At 38.5% G+C, this 14,668-nt stretch overlaps 1 protein-coding gene across 4 annotated transcripts in view; it reads left to right on the top strand.

Annotated features, from left to right (window-relative positions):
* Positions 1-342: 342 nt before the first annotated feature.
* The window catches only part of dip2ba (disco-interacting protein 2 homolog Ba), a 37,630-nt gene continuing 23,304 nt past the window's right edge, over positions 343-14,668 (top strand). For all 4 annotated transcript variants that reach the window (XM_043225016.1, XM_043225014.1, XM_043225015.1 and 1 more), the window contains exon 1: positions 343-599. In XM_043225016.1, the coding sequence (XP_043080951.1) occupies positions 509-599 (91 nt within the window). In that variant the 5' untranslated portion in view covers positions 343-508. The remainder of the gene's footprint in view (positions 600-14,668) is intronic.

Here is a 14,668-nt window from a genome sequence, read left to right as displayed (position 1 = left end):
AACTTTAAAATGTGATCAAGTTTATTTAATTTTAGCATTCATCATGATTTATACGGTATGGGATGTTCATTTAATGAAACTCAAATGTAATTTGAGATAGCCTCTTTTGACTTTCATAAGCTGCAAAAAAACATGAAAGCTTTCTAAATGTTGTACTTTACACATGTATTTACTGATATTTAATTTTTTTGAGATGCACCTGTAGAAAGCTTGTCTACACATAACGTCACAGTACAAACTGCCGCTAGAGGGCGCGCGCGCGTCGTCTTGAGTGTGTGTGTGTGTGTGTGTGTGTTTGGGGGTGTCATTGATCACACACAGGAGGTAAACGCGATCACGTGACTGCACAGTGCCGTTGGTGAGTTCTCACAGCATGGCGGAAGGAGTAGTTGTCCGGATGGATTGTTACTCACCTTTTAATTCATGTCTTCTGTCTTGACGGGAGGATTTTTGGCTATCGAAACGCATTTCATCGTACTTAAAACAACTTCAGCGTATTCTCACGACGATGGCAGACCGCGGTGTGGATTTGGCAGCTCTAACGTTACCGAAAGAGGTTAGAGAGCAGTTGGCGGAGTTGGAGCTCGAGCTGTCTGAAGGTAAGAGATGGAGTTATCGCCTCAGCGTTAGTAATGTTAATAATATTAAACTAATATTTAAATCCCACGGTCGTATGGCGCTGGAACACACACATGTGAGCTCAAACAGACGGTTGTCTACTCTTTGTGTCCTCCGTTTCCCTCCAGAGAATTTCGTTTCAAACAGGCTGTGTCTCAAAACTAGTTAGCTGCCTATCTAAAGAGAATGCCTGGATGCCCGGAATGCAGTTTCTAACGTTCCGAACGCGCCCGTGATGCCCAGACACGCTGTCTAGGCAGGCAGCTCACTAGGTTTCGAAACACCGCCGGAGAGTGTCGGCAGAAATGAGGATTTTCCTCTCTCAAATGTGCTTTTAAACTCGTTGTAGTTGAAAGAACCGAACGTGAATGAGAAGTAGAATAGCGCTGCTGCTGCATCCGGCCGTTAATTTCACCTCAAGAGACCGGGACTATTGTTTGATCGGTGATCTAGACCTCAGAAAAAAAGACAGCCCTTGACAGTTCTGCTAGACACAATACCGTAGTACAGAGACGTCGAGTGAATACGAGTTTATGTATGTTACCGTCTTTGTTGTCCTCAAGGCCCTTTGTTTTCAGATTTGAGACAATGTTAAAGGGGCACCACTTCTTCTGTCAGTGTGTGTATGGACTATAATGCGAAACTCAATGGCAGCGCTGGTGTCTTTTTGCTGTGCTCTTGTTTGCACACAGACATGTCAAACACACCTTATCTATAGCCAAACCTCCTTTTAGTTATTCTTATAAAATGATGATTATTCAATTAGATATTGCCATTGTTTGATTTCGTGAACTATGTGTTCAGCCCGTACAGACTCCCTTATTAATGCATTACTTATCAGTCACTGCTTTAGTTCATTCAAGTAGTTTTAGATATAGTTTAGAAATAGTTCTGTATATCTATAACTCAGGCCTCTGACAGTACCTTTCACCCATATTCAGGTTGACATTGACACTTGACTGTGCAGTTCATTTGATGAAAGTGATAATACGTTTTTGTATCTTGTAAAAAAAAATAATGTTTTGTTGGTTGTTTTTTTATTTATTGTTTGATTTTTACATGTAAATCATTCCTATTATGACAATGCTGAATTTTAGACAGCCATTACTCTAGTCTTTAGAGCCGCGTGATCTTACGGAAAGTGTACCGTTATGCTGAATTGTTGCTCATAAAACTTGTTTATCAATGTTGCAAACATGCTTAATACATTTGCGGAAATCATGATGCATTTCTCCAGGATGCTTTCATGAGAACAAAGTTCATAACAAACACCTTACTCTCTCTTGTGATCGGTTCAATTGCTGAATAAAATACTTTATAAAAAAAAAATCTTACTGATTCTAACCATAGGAATGATAGTGTGCTTTTAGTTTGAATATTTCTTAGGCCGTACATAGGTTCGTACCGAGTCAGTGGCATAAAGAGCCTTTTGGCAACACTAAATATTTAACTGTGTGACCAATATGATATTATTATATGTTACAGTGTGTTTGTGTGATAGATCAGCCATGCTGTCTATTCACAGTTTAGAAGTTCATTCGGCGATTTTGACATCACAGTGATGGTGTTTCATGCGTCGTCATGCATCTTCAAGCATCTTCTCACCGCCGTGTCATCCGTCTGTGAAAGGCAGTGCCGCTGTACTCATTCACTGTCAGAGAGCACTATGTGGGGGATATGTGTCGGTTTTCAGCTTAGTAATAGTGTTACACAACTGGAAGCGTTTAGTGTGTGGGCCACACTCTTGAACAGCTTGTTGATGTGTGCAGCTTCAGGCTGCTTATCAAGAAAACCAGTCCTAGAAACTGTAACTGGAGTAACGCTCCATAATACGGTCATATTTTATGACCGTATGATGATATACTATAAATTACGACCATATAATTACTGGTGACCATTTTGTCATTCAGTCACAGTATAAAATGTTGAGAACGTAATGGAATAGTTTACCCAAATGTTGCAGCAAGAAGGTCATACAGCTTTGCAGTGATACGAGGGTTATTAAATCATGACTGAATGTTCATTTTGGTTAAACCGTTTTAAACCACTGTTTTGCATGTGGACTAGAGGTCTGTGAATTTTGAGTGTGTGTGAAAACAACTTGAAAGCTCTTGCAACTGTGTGTTTAGTGGAGGGCTTTTAGTGCCCTTGGGGCAGGTGAGTGATCTGGAGTGTTTGGTCAATTGGAGGGCGGTTGCAGGCTCCCTCGCCCCCTCCTCCTACGGGAGCAGCTGCCAGTCTCGCCTGTCGCCTCCCCGGACGGTCACCTCCCCAGTCCCCACTAGCGTGTCGCACTCCTCTCCCTGCTTCTCCTCTGCTCGTGCCATCTCTCTATCTCTCTTTCTAACACTTGGGCTGAGTAGTTCCTGCAGATATGACTCAAGTGAATCGCTGCTCATTGACCAATCAAAATACACCCAAATTCAGCATTCAGCAAGTGCATTAATCATCTAAATCAGACTAACAGATAAGATGTATTTGGATATTTTGGTCAATATACTGGGAAAAAGCTGTATTGGTCAATATACAGGAAATAAACAGCAAAATTAAGGCTTAATGTCACATTTTGGTAACGATCTTACTACCTTTCTCTGCATTATGTTGTCTATGCAGGGCCAGAAAGCTCTCGGATTTCATCAAAAATATCTTAATTTGTTTTTCAAATGAAGTCTTATGGTTTTGAAATGACATGACAGTGAGTAATTAATGACAGAATGTGAAATATTGTGTGAACTTTACCATCAATTAAAAATCATTAAAATTAAAACCCCATATCCCATATAAAGACTTAAAAATTGTGAACGTTTTTTTTTTCTAGGTTTGCTTTGCTCTGAAATTTTGCTTTGGCTGCATGTAAGGTAAAGCTATACCACAAGTCAGCACTAAGTTAGGTCCACTTAGTATTTATTAGAAACATTTGTACGCTGGTAAGTAGCTATAACTGCTTAAATCTATTAAAGAAATTTGACCTATTTTCCAGACATCCAAAAGGAAATCTGCACCAGTGAGCACTATAGTGATTTAAAAAAATTATGAATGCCTCAAAAACTTCTGAAAGTGCTTCTGGTCTAAAACCCTGTGTTCTGAACTGCTGTTTAAAAGGTGTTTGTGCTGTTGCCATGTTTTGCGTCCGTCCTATAATTCTGGGCCTTTGCGTGGTTTCCACAAGGGCACATATTGACCTTGGAGGGAGATATTTCCCATTACCATGCTCTTCTGGGGCTTTTTACAGTGAAAGACTCTCTCTAAATTATCTCCTACATAATGACCTAATTCTGCAGGGTTGTAGTGATCATAGTAACAATAAGCACCATTGAGATGATCTGGACTATGGTGGTTTTGATCTGAACTGGCATTTGAAGCTTTCAACTGAAACCTTTGTGTCCCAAATGACCAGCTATGAGGACACACAGACACAGTCTGCAAGAGTGTGTGTGTGTGTGTGTGTGTGTGTGTATGGCTTCTGTTCACTAAATGAGACGTCCCATCAACAGCGATAAATCTACGCTCTTCTAAACAAAAATAACACCTAGATAATCTTTGTATTCAAGTGAGCCCCTAATTATAATTCTTCTGTCTAGTAGTGCTTGTACACCATGTAATAACCAGTGCTGTCATCCGTGAGTCATATAAAGGTGTTGCAGGAAGTCGAGTGCAGCCTGAATCTGCTCTTGAATGTGTGCCACTCTTTGTCTAACCGGCTTAACGTGCAGCTGAACTCCAACAATAAAAAAATAATTCAAGCTCCTGGTGACGTTGGTCAGAAGATCCTTAGCTCTCTAATCTCTTCTAAATAGTTTATTGTTCTACTTAAGAACAAAGGAAAATTAGCTTGATACGCAACCCAGCATCTTCTGAATATCATAGATGGCTTCTGTGTTGTGCCAGCTTACTTAAATCACTCATGTCACTTTGAGGACGAGTTCTTTTAAAATCCGGGATTGTTAGTGGCCTCTGTGGACAGCTGTGATGTACAGCTAATGTGTGTAGTCTGTTAGTATTGATTGCTGTTATGAGGAGGGTTGAGTTCAGGCTGACTTCAGTACGACTTTTACTGCCGCCATACTGATGGAGGGGGCATGTTATTGCCAGTTGCTTCCTATCTAGGACACAGAGTGACCGAACATGGACTGAACTCTTTTCATTTGTGCTCTGAGTCATTCTCGCTGTTTCTATTCCTCGTTTAAACTGCCCTCTGAGCTCTGACCATTAAGGGAAGCCACAGATATCTATTTTTACCATAAAGTTGTTCTCCTTTTTCATTTGTTGTTTTGAATATTCCATCACATTGCTCAAAGCAAGATTTTATTTTTTCCATTGGAAACTCACAAAAAAGGTCAGCACGAGTACAAACAGGGAAAAATATTTAAAGAAACATAATAGCTTTTTAGGATAATCTTTTGCATTTTGACTTTTTTTTCCCCATCATTTCTCAGTAACCCAATGAAACTCTTATTCTTCTTACCATTATGTAAAAAAATGCAGTAATATGATATTAGAAATAAGTATTATAATATAGCCTATAAGTTATTATAAACAAATGTATTTTTAGTTGTTTTTCCTGCTGCCTTTAATGTGTGCTTTAATTTACCGTATCTTAATATAAAGATGCTCTTTACTCTGTGCTCACAATTAATTTTTTTTGTCTACTGTAATCAGAAATTGTGGGAAATAAGCTTAATTTTTATGAAAATGGCAATGCAAAAAATCTTGCTGCACTAAAAATAGGCTTCATTTTCTGTATGCAAAATGTAGGTTTTTTTCTACTGACTTTGGGGTGGAATGTGACTCAGACACTTCTTTGTTAGATTCGCTGTGAAATGTGCTGACATGTAGCATCATGTAAGCTCTTCATTTAAAGCATTAAGACGTGGTTTTCCGTAATGCTGCTTTGAAACAACGTGGCTTGTGATGGGCTATAAAAATAAAAATGACTTGACTTGACAGTATGGTCAGTTGACTATAGGCAGTTTTTGTGTGGCTGAGACCATTTGCGTGCAGATGTACCCTGACCACGAGTACATCATCACAGTTCCTCTTTTCTGTAAATGACCCTTTGTTACACATTTTATGGAGGAAAGGTTTGTCACATACTTGTTGGATACACAAATGAAGTTTCCTAACTTTAAACACACTTTGATTTATAAATATCAACCCAAGTGACATTTATTTGATATGAGCTATTAAACAATACCACGAATGTTTAAATGAAGACAAAAAGTTGGATACGTTTGTTAACGGATGTCATTTAATTAGAATTTTTTAAAAATTGGATCTAATGCAAACATTGAGACATTTTTAAGTGTTACTTAAGTGTTTAAAAGTGTTCAAGCCACTTTTTGGGTCACCGTATATGATCGAGCGCGACCAAGGTTTGCATGCTTGTCGAAGTTAACCTCCAATCTGTCCTCAGGAGGGAATCAAGCACAAAGTGCTTTCTTTGTGGGAGCATCGTATTTATACCGAGCGCTAAGCTTGGACAGATGGGACATGATCAGATGTCCAGGCTTCACACAGATTCCCTTTCCCTCAAACAAAAGCCCAGAGCCTCTTCTCCTGGTACTGGGCCCACTGGGTCTGCTCCCTCAGCATGGGTTGTATAAGGAACCAGTCCAGGCTGCCCTTTGGCTGTGAATAGTTAATGTGGCATCGCTGTGGTCTTACAGGGTGCTGAGCCTGAATTATTAACATGCCTTCATTAAATACCATGAGGCTTTGCTTGAACCTCCCTTTACGGGTACTATGTGAACCAGGGTGTGTACGGGGGAAGTGCCGTCATGCTGCTCCATGAGTGAAAGTTAGTGTTTTGGTATATAATAACTGAGCTATGCGCTGCCAAGGGAACACTCATAACTCACAACACAATGCACCATCCATGAACAGGATGCGGTCTTCTTATAAAGGCAGTATCTCAAAACAAAATAAGAAGTGCTGGAGCTGTGGTGGTTCAAATGTTTGGGGTCGAGTTTTTCCTATTAAGACGTTCATGTTAAACAAGGATGCTTTAAAGGAACAGTTGACACAAAATAGGCCGGTCACGATAACAACTTTTTGTTTTGCAATATATTGCCCCGTAAATAATAGGAATAAGCATTATTGTTGTGGTTTTAAGACTCTTTTATGCCACCATAATATGACAGCATGACAATGCAAGAAGGGCCTACACACTTTCAATTGACAAAAACCATTTAATTCTATAAAAAAAAATTGATTATTGAAATTATCAAAATATTAGATAACTTGAATAAATATTAAATACACATCGGGTGCATCCACCTATCATAAAAAGTCCAGGATGTTAATAGAGGCCTTCTGAAGTGAATCGATGCGTTTGTGTTAGAATAATATCTATATATTAAACTTCATAAAGCATAATCTCTAGCTTTCACTAGCTCTCATACACGTTCACTAGAGAGTGGCATTCCAGCAGAAAGGGTATGTAGGGCTGTAAAAAAAAACAAAAACAAAAAAAAACCAAGGTGAACAAAAAAAAACTTCCTTTCTAATCTTACTGACCACAAACTTTTGAACAGAATTCCAGAGTTTACTCCAAACATCAGTTTCTGGGCCTGCATATTATCACATGCTTTTACACATTATCTCCTATTCAGAGCTGAAACCATCAAAACTAAGCTCATTTACATATAGGAGTCACAACAACAGCCTTTTTCTTAGATTCGTAGATAAGATGGAAAACTGCACAGTTTAAGAAACCTTGAATAATGATATAAGCGAACTTCTTTGGAAAAGTAAAATGATGTAAAATGGTTTGTTTTGGAATTACGCAAAAATGCATAAGACCCAAGTCTTACTTGGCAAGTTATTTACAGATGATGCCCAAAAAGTACATTCTGAGTTATTTAAATCCACAAAGTTGATCTGGGTTATTTAAATCCAGACAAAGTTGTTTACAGAATGTCTTGCAGTTGTTGGAGGAAAAAATCTGAGCCTTTACAGACCAGCTTTCTCTAGTCCTAAGTCTACTGCTGTTTCCAAACCTCAGCCTTGTTTACAGCTTTTATTCAAAGCACCCGGGACACTCCTGTTTTTGTATCCCTCCATCCTGCGCTTCCCTCCAGGGAAAAGCATTTCACACACGTTCAGACTGTGAGAACCTGTTTTCCCTGCATTTGTCCTGTTGTGTTTGCTTGATTTGCACACATGCCTTGTGGGATTTTGCTTTGCACTCTTCTTAGAGTAAAAGCACCTTGAATGAGATCTTACATTTCAGGAAAGAGGGATTGTGCCCTCACAGTTCAGACAAACACCGGATTAACCTGAGTTTTGAGCTCTTGGTGCTTGACATGTGAGCTGCGGTGGTTGTTTTGCCTCTCATTGCTCAACCACACCATTGTCCTGAAGGCCCAAAGTTAGTGTGAACTGACTGGCAAGTGCTGACAGATCCTTCCTGAATTCCCACGTCACGTTCACTGACATCAGGTTTCAGTCAGAGCTTCTTTACAACAGTTTGTTTGACTTCAGATCTACCTGACTGTCATGATATAGGTGAAGGGGAGGTTCTGGGTCGAAACTTTGCATGCCGTTTTTCTCAGATGCACGTATGACTTTCACAAGTCACTTGTGGGAGTTGCATAATATGTTGTATAATAAAACGCAGCATAATTTGTTGTTTAGAGGTTGACCATGTGCCGCCAAGATGCCAGGGCTGTTTTCGTTCCATGTTAGTCAAAAATTCAGTCTGGTTGTTTTTCAAGCACTAAATTAAAATATATTAAGCCATTATTCATTGAGACTTTTGTCTGATTCCATTTCTGAGAATCGGCCCAGTGGGTTTGGTTATATGATGGCGTTAAGCTCAAAATGACTAATTATTGGCCGATTAATCAGTCAGTCTATCACTACTTTTATTGTTCTGCTAGCAAATGACCTGGTCGGGAGTGAGTCACAACACTCACGTTCTCTCTGATTTGTTGTTTCTTGTCTTGTCTACTCTGGCCTATGTTGTTGTGAACTGACTTTAACCCATGAGTAATGAAAAACAGATTTAAGGAACCGTCTACTTGGATAAAATAACCTTTCTTATGTTTTAACAAAAGTTCAGCTCTAATCCTCTCTCCCATATCTTCCTCCCCTCCCTCGTTTCCTCGTTCTGTCTGTTCTCAGTGTGTCATTGTGCTGGAGTCGGGCCTGCTGAATCAGATTATGAGCACTCGATTGTTGGTGGAGGGTGTCGCCACTTTTTTAAGCATTTTAACAGGAGCTCTACACGGTCTAATTTTAAATCTAAGTGTGACATCATGAGCCACAGAAGGGCTGGCAAGATGTTGTCACTACTCAAGAAGGCCAAAACTATATACGTCAATTTCTGGTAGATTAGCATGTGTTTTTTTTCCCTTATTCAATAAGCTGCTGCACTTGTAAATGCAATATAAGTATTACATTTCGGTAGTAAAATGGGTTGTGAATCTAACTTGTGACATCTTTGGTTGGAGCAGGTAGGACCAATATAAATTAAAGGAATAAAAACAAACAAACAGAAAAATTTGCTAAATTCAGAAGACATGTGTTAACCCTCCTGAGGCATATAGGTTAGTTTTATGATGGGTATATATGAGTTATGGAGATTCAAAATAATGGCCAATATCCACCAGGGTTACCAAGCTTTGAAGAGCCAGGATACTTTTTCTAAAAACTCTGAATCTGTTCGTCTGAAAGAAAATAGTCACATACACCTAGGATGGCTTGGAGGTGAGTACATTATGGGGTCATTTTCATTTTTGGTTGAACTATTCCATTTATACAGCGTTTATATATGTAACAGGTGTCCACTACCTAACTATGACTCAGTGTCTTTAGTGTAGTTTACTGAGGCTACAGAAGAACAAAAGCTGGAGATATTTAAAGGTGTGGTTGCTCAGATCCCTGAACTCTGTCAGCAGTTGAGATGTCTTGGCACTTTGCCGTCTCATAAAGCTGTCAAACATCAAGGTTTTTCTTCGTGTGATCTGCAATTTGTTGTAAACATCATTAAATCTGGTGACAGAAATTGATTCCTTTCAAAAAAAAAAAAAAAAAAAAAAAAAAAAGGTGGGAAGACCTGCCAATCACCTCTTTTCATTGGCTCTCCCTCATTTCCTGGAAGATATTTCTCATAGATATATCCCAGTTCTTATGGCTCATCTAGTGGTTTGCTTGTCAAATGACTCATCTGCTTGTCTATAGGTTCCACCTAGAAGCGTTCAAGGGGGTGTGACGTAACGAAGTGGCAAGAAATGAATGAGGATCTAGCATGTGCTTGTTTCGCAATGAAACTCTCCCTTCCTCCCGCTCTTCTCCCGGTGGACACACCCTGTTGCTTGGGGACTTGTTCCATGTCTCCAACGTGTTGGATGGAGCCCAGGACGTGTAAGAGCTTGGCAGCTCAACCAATCCCATGCCGCCTTATGATACACTCTGATATAATGATCAGCCAACTTTTGCATGTATCAGTGTGTATTTACAGCAGTCTTAGTTAACATATCCTGAAAGCAGGGCTTTCCCCTCCTGGTCATGTTTAATCAGCTATTTTCTTACAGGGCCGGCCTCGATGATGTCATAGTTTTCCGTGTAAACAGTTTGGAGTGAGCAACGCTCACTCGCTTGGGAAACTGTTAGTTGGAGGCCGAAAATTTTGTCTTATCCCACTTCAGTTAGAGATATGGGAGAAAGGGAGTGGGATTGTTTTGATAAATGCTATGAATCTACATTTGTCTGTGAGAAGTCATGTTGTCAGAGCACATGCCTCTGTGCTTCCTCATGTTTATGTGGTCTTGAAGGCTGGATGTTTTCTTGAGGAGAGTGGTTTGAGAAATTACTTTAATAGCATAGCTAGGTTTGAGAAAGTAAATATTTATTTATTTTATTTCTTACTATTTTTGTTTATGGAATGCACACCAGTTAAACATTAAACCCAGATATGTACTCTAGACCATGCTCGGTACTGCACTCTAAAAAAAAAAAATACTATATGTTAGCTGTTTTCTCAGTGTACAATATGTTGTGACCAATATATTTCTGTGGTAGGTCTTTATTGTCTATTTTTTTAACCCTTTAAGAGCATTATTTCTTGAAGAGTACTTTTATTAAAATAATTCAGTTCTCATCAATTTTTTTCTGTTTTCACACTTTGGCCCTTAAATGTTTGTAATTAAAAAAACATGGTTAAAAAATTTGGATTTCAAATAGTGGTTTATTAGCTGATAATGAGAAAGTGAAAATAAGAAATCGTCTGAGCATAGAAGAGGAACGTGCCCATTGCCACCTCCTGCTGTTTGTTTTGTGTGTGTTTGTGTGAGGTGGTTTATCCACAGCACTGGTTAACTTTAACTGGCCTGTGTTGAATGTGTTGCCCAGCTGTAGTTCTGTTCAACTGGATGGGTTTGTCTCTTAATTTGTAGTCAGATATCAGTGCAGTTACACAGAATCTTTGAGTCAGTGGTGCGGCGTTGATTCCACCGTCTGTCACGCCAGACATCTCGAAAACAAAGCCCTCCAGACATCCAGTTGCGACATGAAACCTCCTTTTTCTGTTTGGGGAAGATTTAGATGTCATACGCGCAGGGACACACTAGGGCTTGACCCAGCATACTTTCTTATAAATTATGGAGGTCATGCATGGATAAAAAGTGACTTGTTCATGAAGTAGATTTTTTTTTTAATTAATTAATTTTTTTAGCCATCAAATATTCATTCAGTGTGACTGTATAAAATACATTTTTGTTATTATTAATATATCATTTTACTTTTATGTTTAACCAAAAATAGTATTTTCTTGCATGAGTTTTATGAAAATTTTATCTTACTGACACGCTCTACCTTCTCACACACCTTTTTTTTTTTTTGGAAAATGCCAAAAACATGAACTGGATAAATCTAAAATTTAACTTCTCATTTCTGTGTGTGTGTTTTGTTAGTGTGTGTTGTGCTGAGACTCATCATATCTGTGAGTTTATATGAGATCAGGTTTAGCTGCAGGGCAGAGGAGTGTTCTGGATTTGTAGATGTACTTGTAGACAACTTAGAGGCAGGAGCACGTGTTTTCCCATGACTGCCTCTGCTAGAGGACTTACAGGGTCACAGAGGTCACCAAAAGCCTTACTATGACCCTTAGAGTCTGACCTTGACACTTTAAATGACTCCAGTCAAGCTTGGATGAACCGGACACATCAGCTCTGTTTTAGCTTCAACCTAGTGAGCTGCCTCACCGCTTATATAGGCAGCTGCCTCCTAAAGGTCAGATCCATAAGTCACTGATTTGATACTCTCTAGTTAAATAGCCTTCATAATGCGAGGTGCTCAGGGCACTAAAAATCGATTTTCATTTAATCAGGAAGATTATGCATCGATGCATATACATGGAAGACATATTTTTATTGGTTTTAATCTATGCTTTTTGGTAATTATGCATTAATATTTTACTGTTTTTTTTGTATTGAGATTGTCGCAGTGCATTCTGGTGTTGCGTCTTCAGTAAGGTACGCGGTCTGTACGAGATTTCTTAGGAGGCATCACAATTAAGTTCCTTTTTTGGAACAACCTTATTGCTGGGCCTGTGATGCCTTAACTGCCCCCTCTAGACCAACTCTAATCAACTCTAAACATTTCCATTACAGCTTCTGTGTGAATCATCCATCACACATGGCTATCATATGAATGTAACATTGTTTAGTCATTTCCGTTTTGTTGTCATTGTGATGTATTATGGCTGTTGTGAAAGTGTTTTGGGGAACTGATGTGGGACAGAGTACGTTTGGCAGAAGTTAAAGCACTATAGAGGTTTCAAGAAGGGATCCAGTCTGGTCTCTTATGAATGTTGTGGTTTGGGAAACTGGATGATGTTTTTGTCTTAGAAACCAAGGGAATTTATGGAAGAGATAATCATGCTGACCCTCGGCAGTTTAGCTCTAGTTCAGGCTTGTCCGTTTCTCTCACGGCCCTACAACTGAGCCGGCTCCCTGGGGTCCATGTTCATCTGCATTAGAGAGACTGTAACCCTCACATGCACGAACAAGTATACACGCACACATGTTCTTAAAGTCTCCCAAAGACACACCCTTGCATGGCCTGTTCATTAGTCGCTCTGGGGAAGCTTATCGAGGTGCAGTGTCCTGATTTAGCCGGTTAAATGAGGCCGGAGCCCCATAGGGATGTGTCTGCAATAGTCTGAAACACGGACACACATACTTATCAAAAATAAATGTGCTGCAATGCAGGCCATGTGTAGCACCCATGATCTAGGTAGGTAGGTAAATAGATAGATAGATGGATAGATGCGTTTATATATACATTCTAGATGGAAGGAAGGGATGGATGTATAGTTAGTGATTATAGATATATGTGCCAGACAGACTTCTATGGATATATAAAAGTGATTATAGATAGATAGATAGATAGATGAAAGAGACTGTTGGCAGGGACCTAGTTTTGCGAAATATTGGCGTCTTACAGTTTAAATTTTGTGGTTTTACTTTTTGTACCGTTGTACCACAATCTCAGTCTGCCCTCCCATTGGTAGTTGTTGCACACTGAATGAATTCAAAAGGAATAATTCGGAGTTGCTTTGTCAGAGTGAACGCCCATGTAGTGCGGTGACTCAGTTTTGTATCCTGTGTTTGATTTACAGTAGATGTTCCTCTATCTATGACGCGTTCATATCGCCAAGTTTTCTATCAGAGAGTGAATCATACCATTCACACAGGCCCATGTTATTGTTTTAGTACATTCAGTGGAAAATTCTCCCCCGACTTTCGTTTATTTAGAGGATTAGTGGCTAAATTCACACATTGTTTAAATAGCTAGCATTCCCCTGATGCTAACGCAGGTTTGGTGGGGTGTTTCATTGTTACTGGGACTGCAGAGCTTTTATTGAGCCGTTGATGGCTGTTGAACTGCCTCGGTGTGTAAATATTGAAAGCAGGAACACATCTGTGAGCACTTCAGTGATGGAGAGTGTCAGCCTGTTGAATGCTAGTGACACTACTCTTTAAACGGTGTGCTTTACAAACCAGCAGATCTCAAAGGTCAGTGTGATTATTGATTTGTTTGGTGCTTTAACTATGACTGATCTCGCTTGTTCTACTGAAGACCAACCCACTGAAGGATGTGTGTCTTCCTGTTTCTTTAAACAGGGATGATTATCACTCTCTTTTTCTACTGAAGTATAATCAGTCTGATAGTCTAATAGTCACATAGTCTAATTGTCATTAGAGCTAATGGTCTCTTATTACATGAAACAAGCTGTAGTTCAGACAGTCAGCTTTTACTTTTCCGACCCTGATAATAAGGTGATTGTATCAGGATGTAGCTCTGTATTGTAGCCTCATTGGCTCTTCTGAACTGAGTTCTTAAATACAGGATTAAATACAGATTACATGGAATTCCTGCCTCTCTGCCTGTTTGACTTTATCTTTAGCTCTTCTAGTACAGAGCCAAGCTCATTAATAATAATCATAACTGATAATAGTATATATATATATATATATATATATATATATATATATATATATATATATATATATATATATATATATATATATATATACTATGATAATTGATAATCTGCTACATAACAATTAAATAAGACAGTATTACGTATTAAGATTTAATTATACTGTATTATTTATTTATATTTTATTTTTCATATTTATTGATACAATGATAATATTCTGTATAATTTATTAATATAGTTCAGAAGGTAGTGCAGTTTTATTTAAATAAAATAAATTAAAATACAAAGAATTTAAGTATTATTTTGCTAAAAATAAACAACAAAAAAATAGTTACAAGGTTCACAAGAAATGTAATGACATTAAATAGAAGATCAGTTTTTCTTTGTTTGTTAATTTAAATAGGGAGGGTACAAAAACCATTGATTCTAGCCAAGAATCAGCAGAAAAAATGGCATTGTACAGGTCATTTTAAAATTATTACCTATTTTAGCATATGATAATAAAATAATAATAATAATAAAAACGATTATCATGTTTTGCTTTAATTTTAAATTCTTCCCCCCGTTTCACAGACAAGGCATTTTAGTCCTAGAGTACAATGT

The sequence above is a fragment of the Puntigrus tetrazona genome, chromosome 23 (genome assembly GCF_018831695.1).
Source record: "Puntigrus tetrazona isolate hp1 chromosome 23, ASM1883169v1, whole genome shotgun sequence".
In the NCBI taxonomy this organism is placed as follows: Eukaryota; Metazoa; Chordata; class Actinopteri; order Cypriniformes; family Cyprinidae; genus Puntigrus; species Puntigrus tetrazona.
Note: the sequence above shows the minus strand (reverse complement) of the source record. Positions and strands in the feature narration are given on the sequence as shown.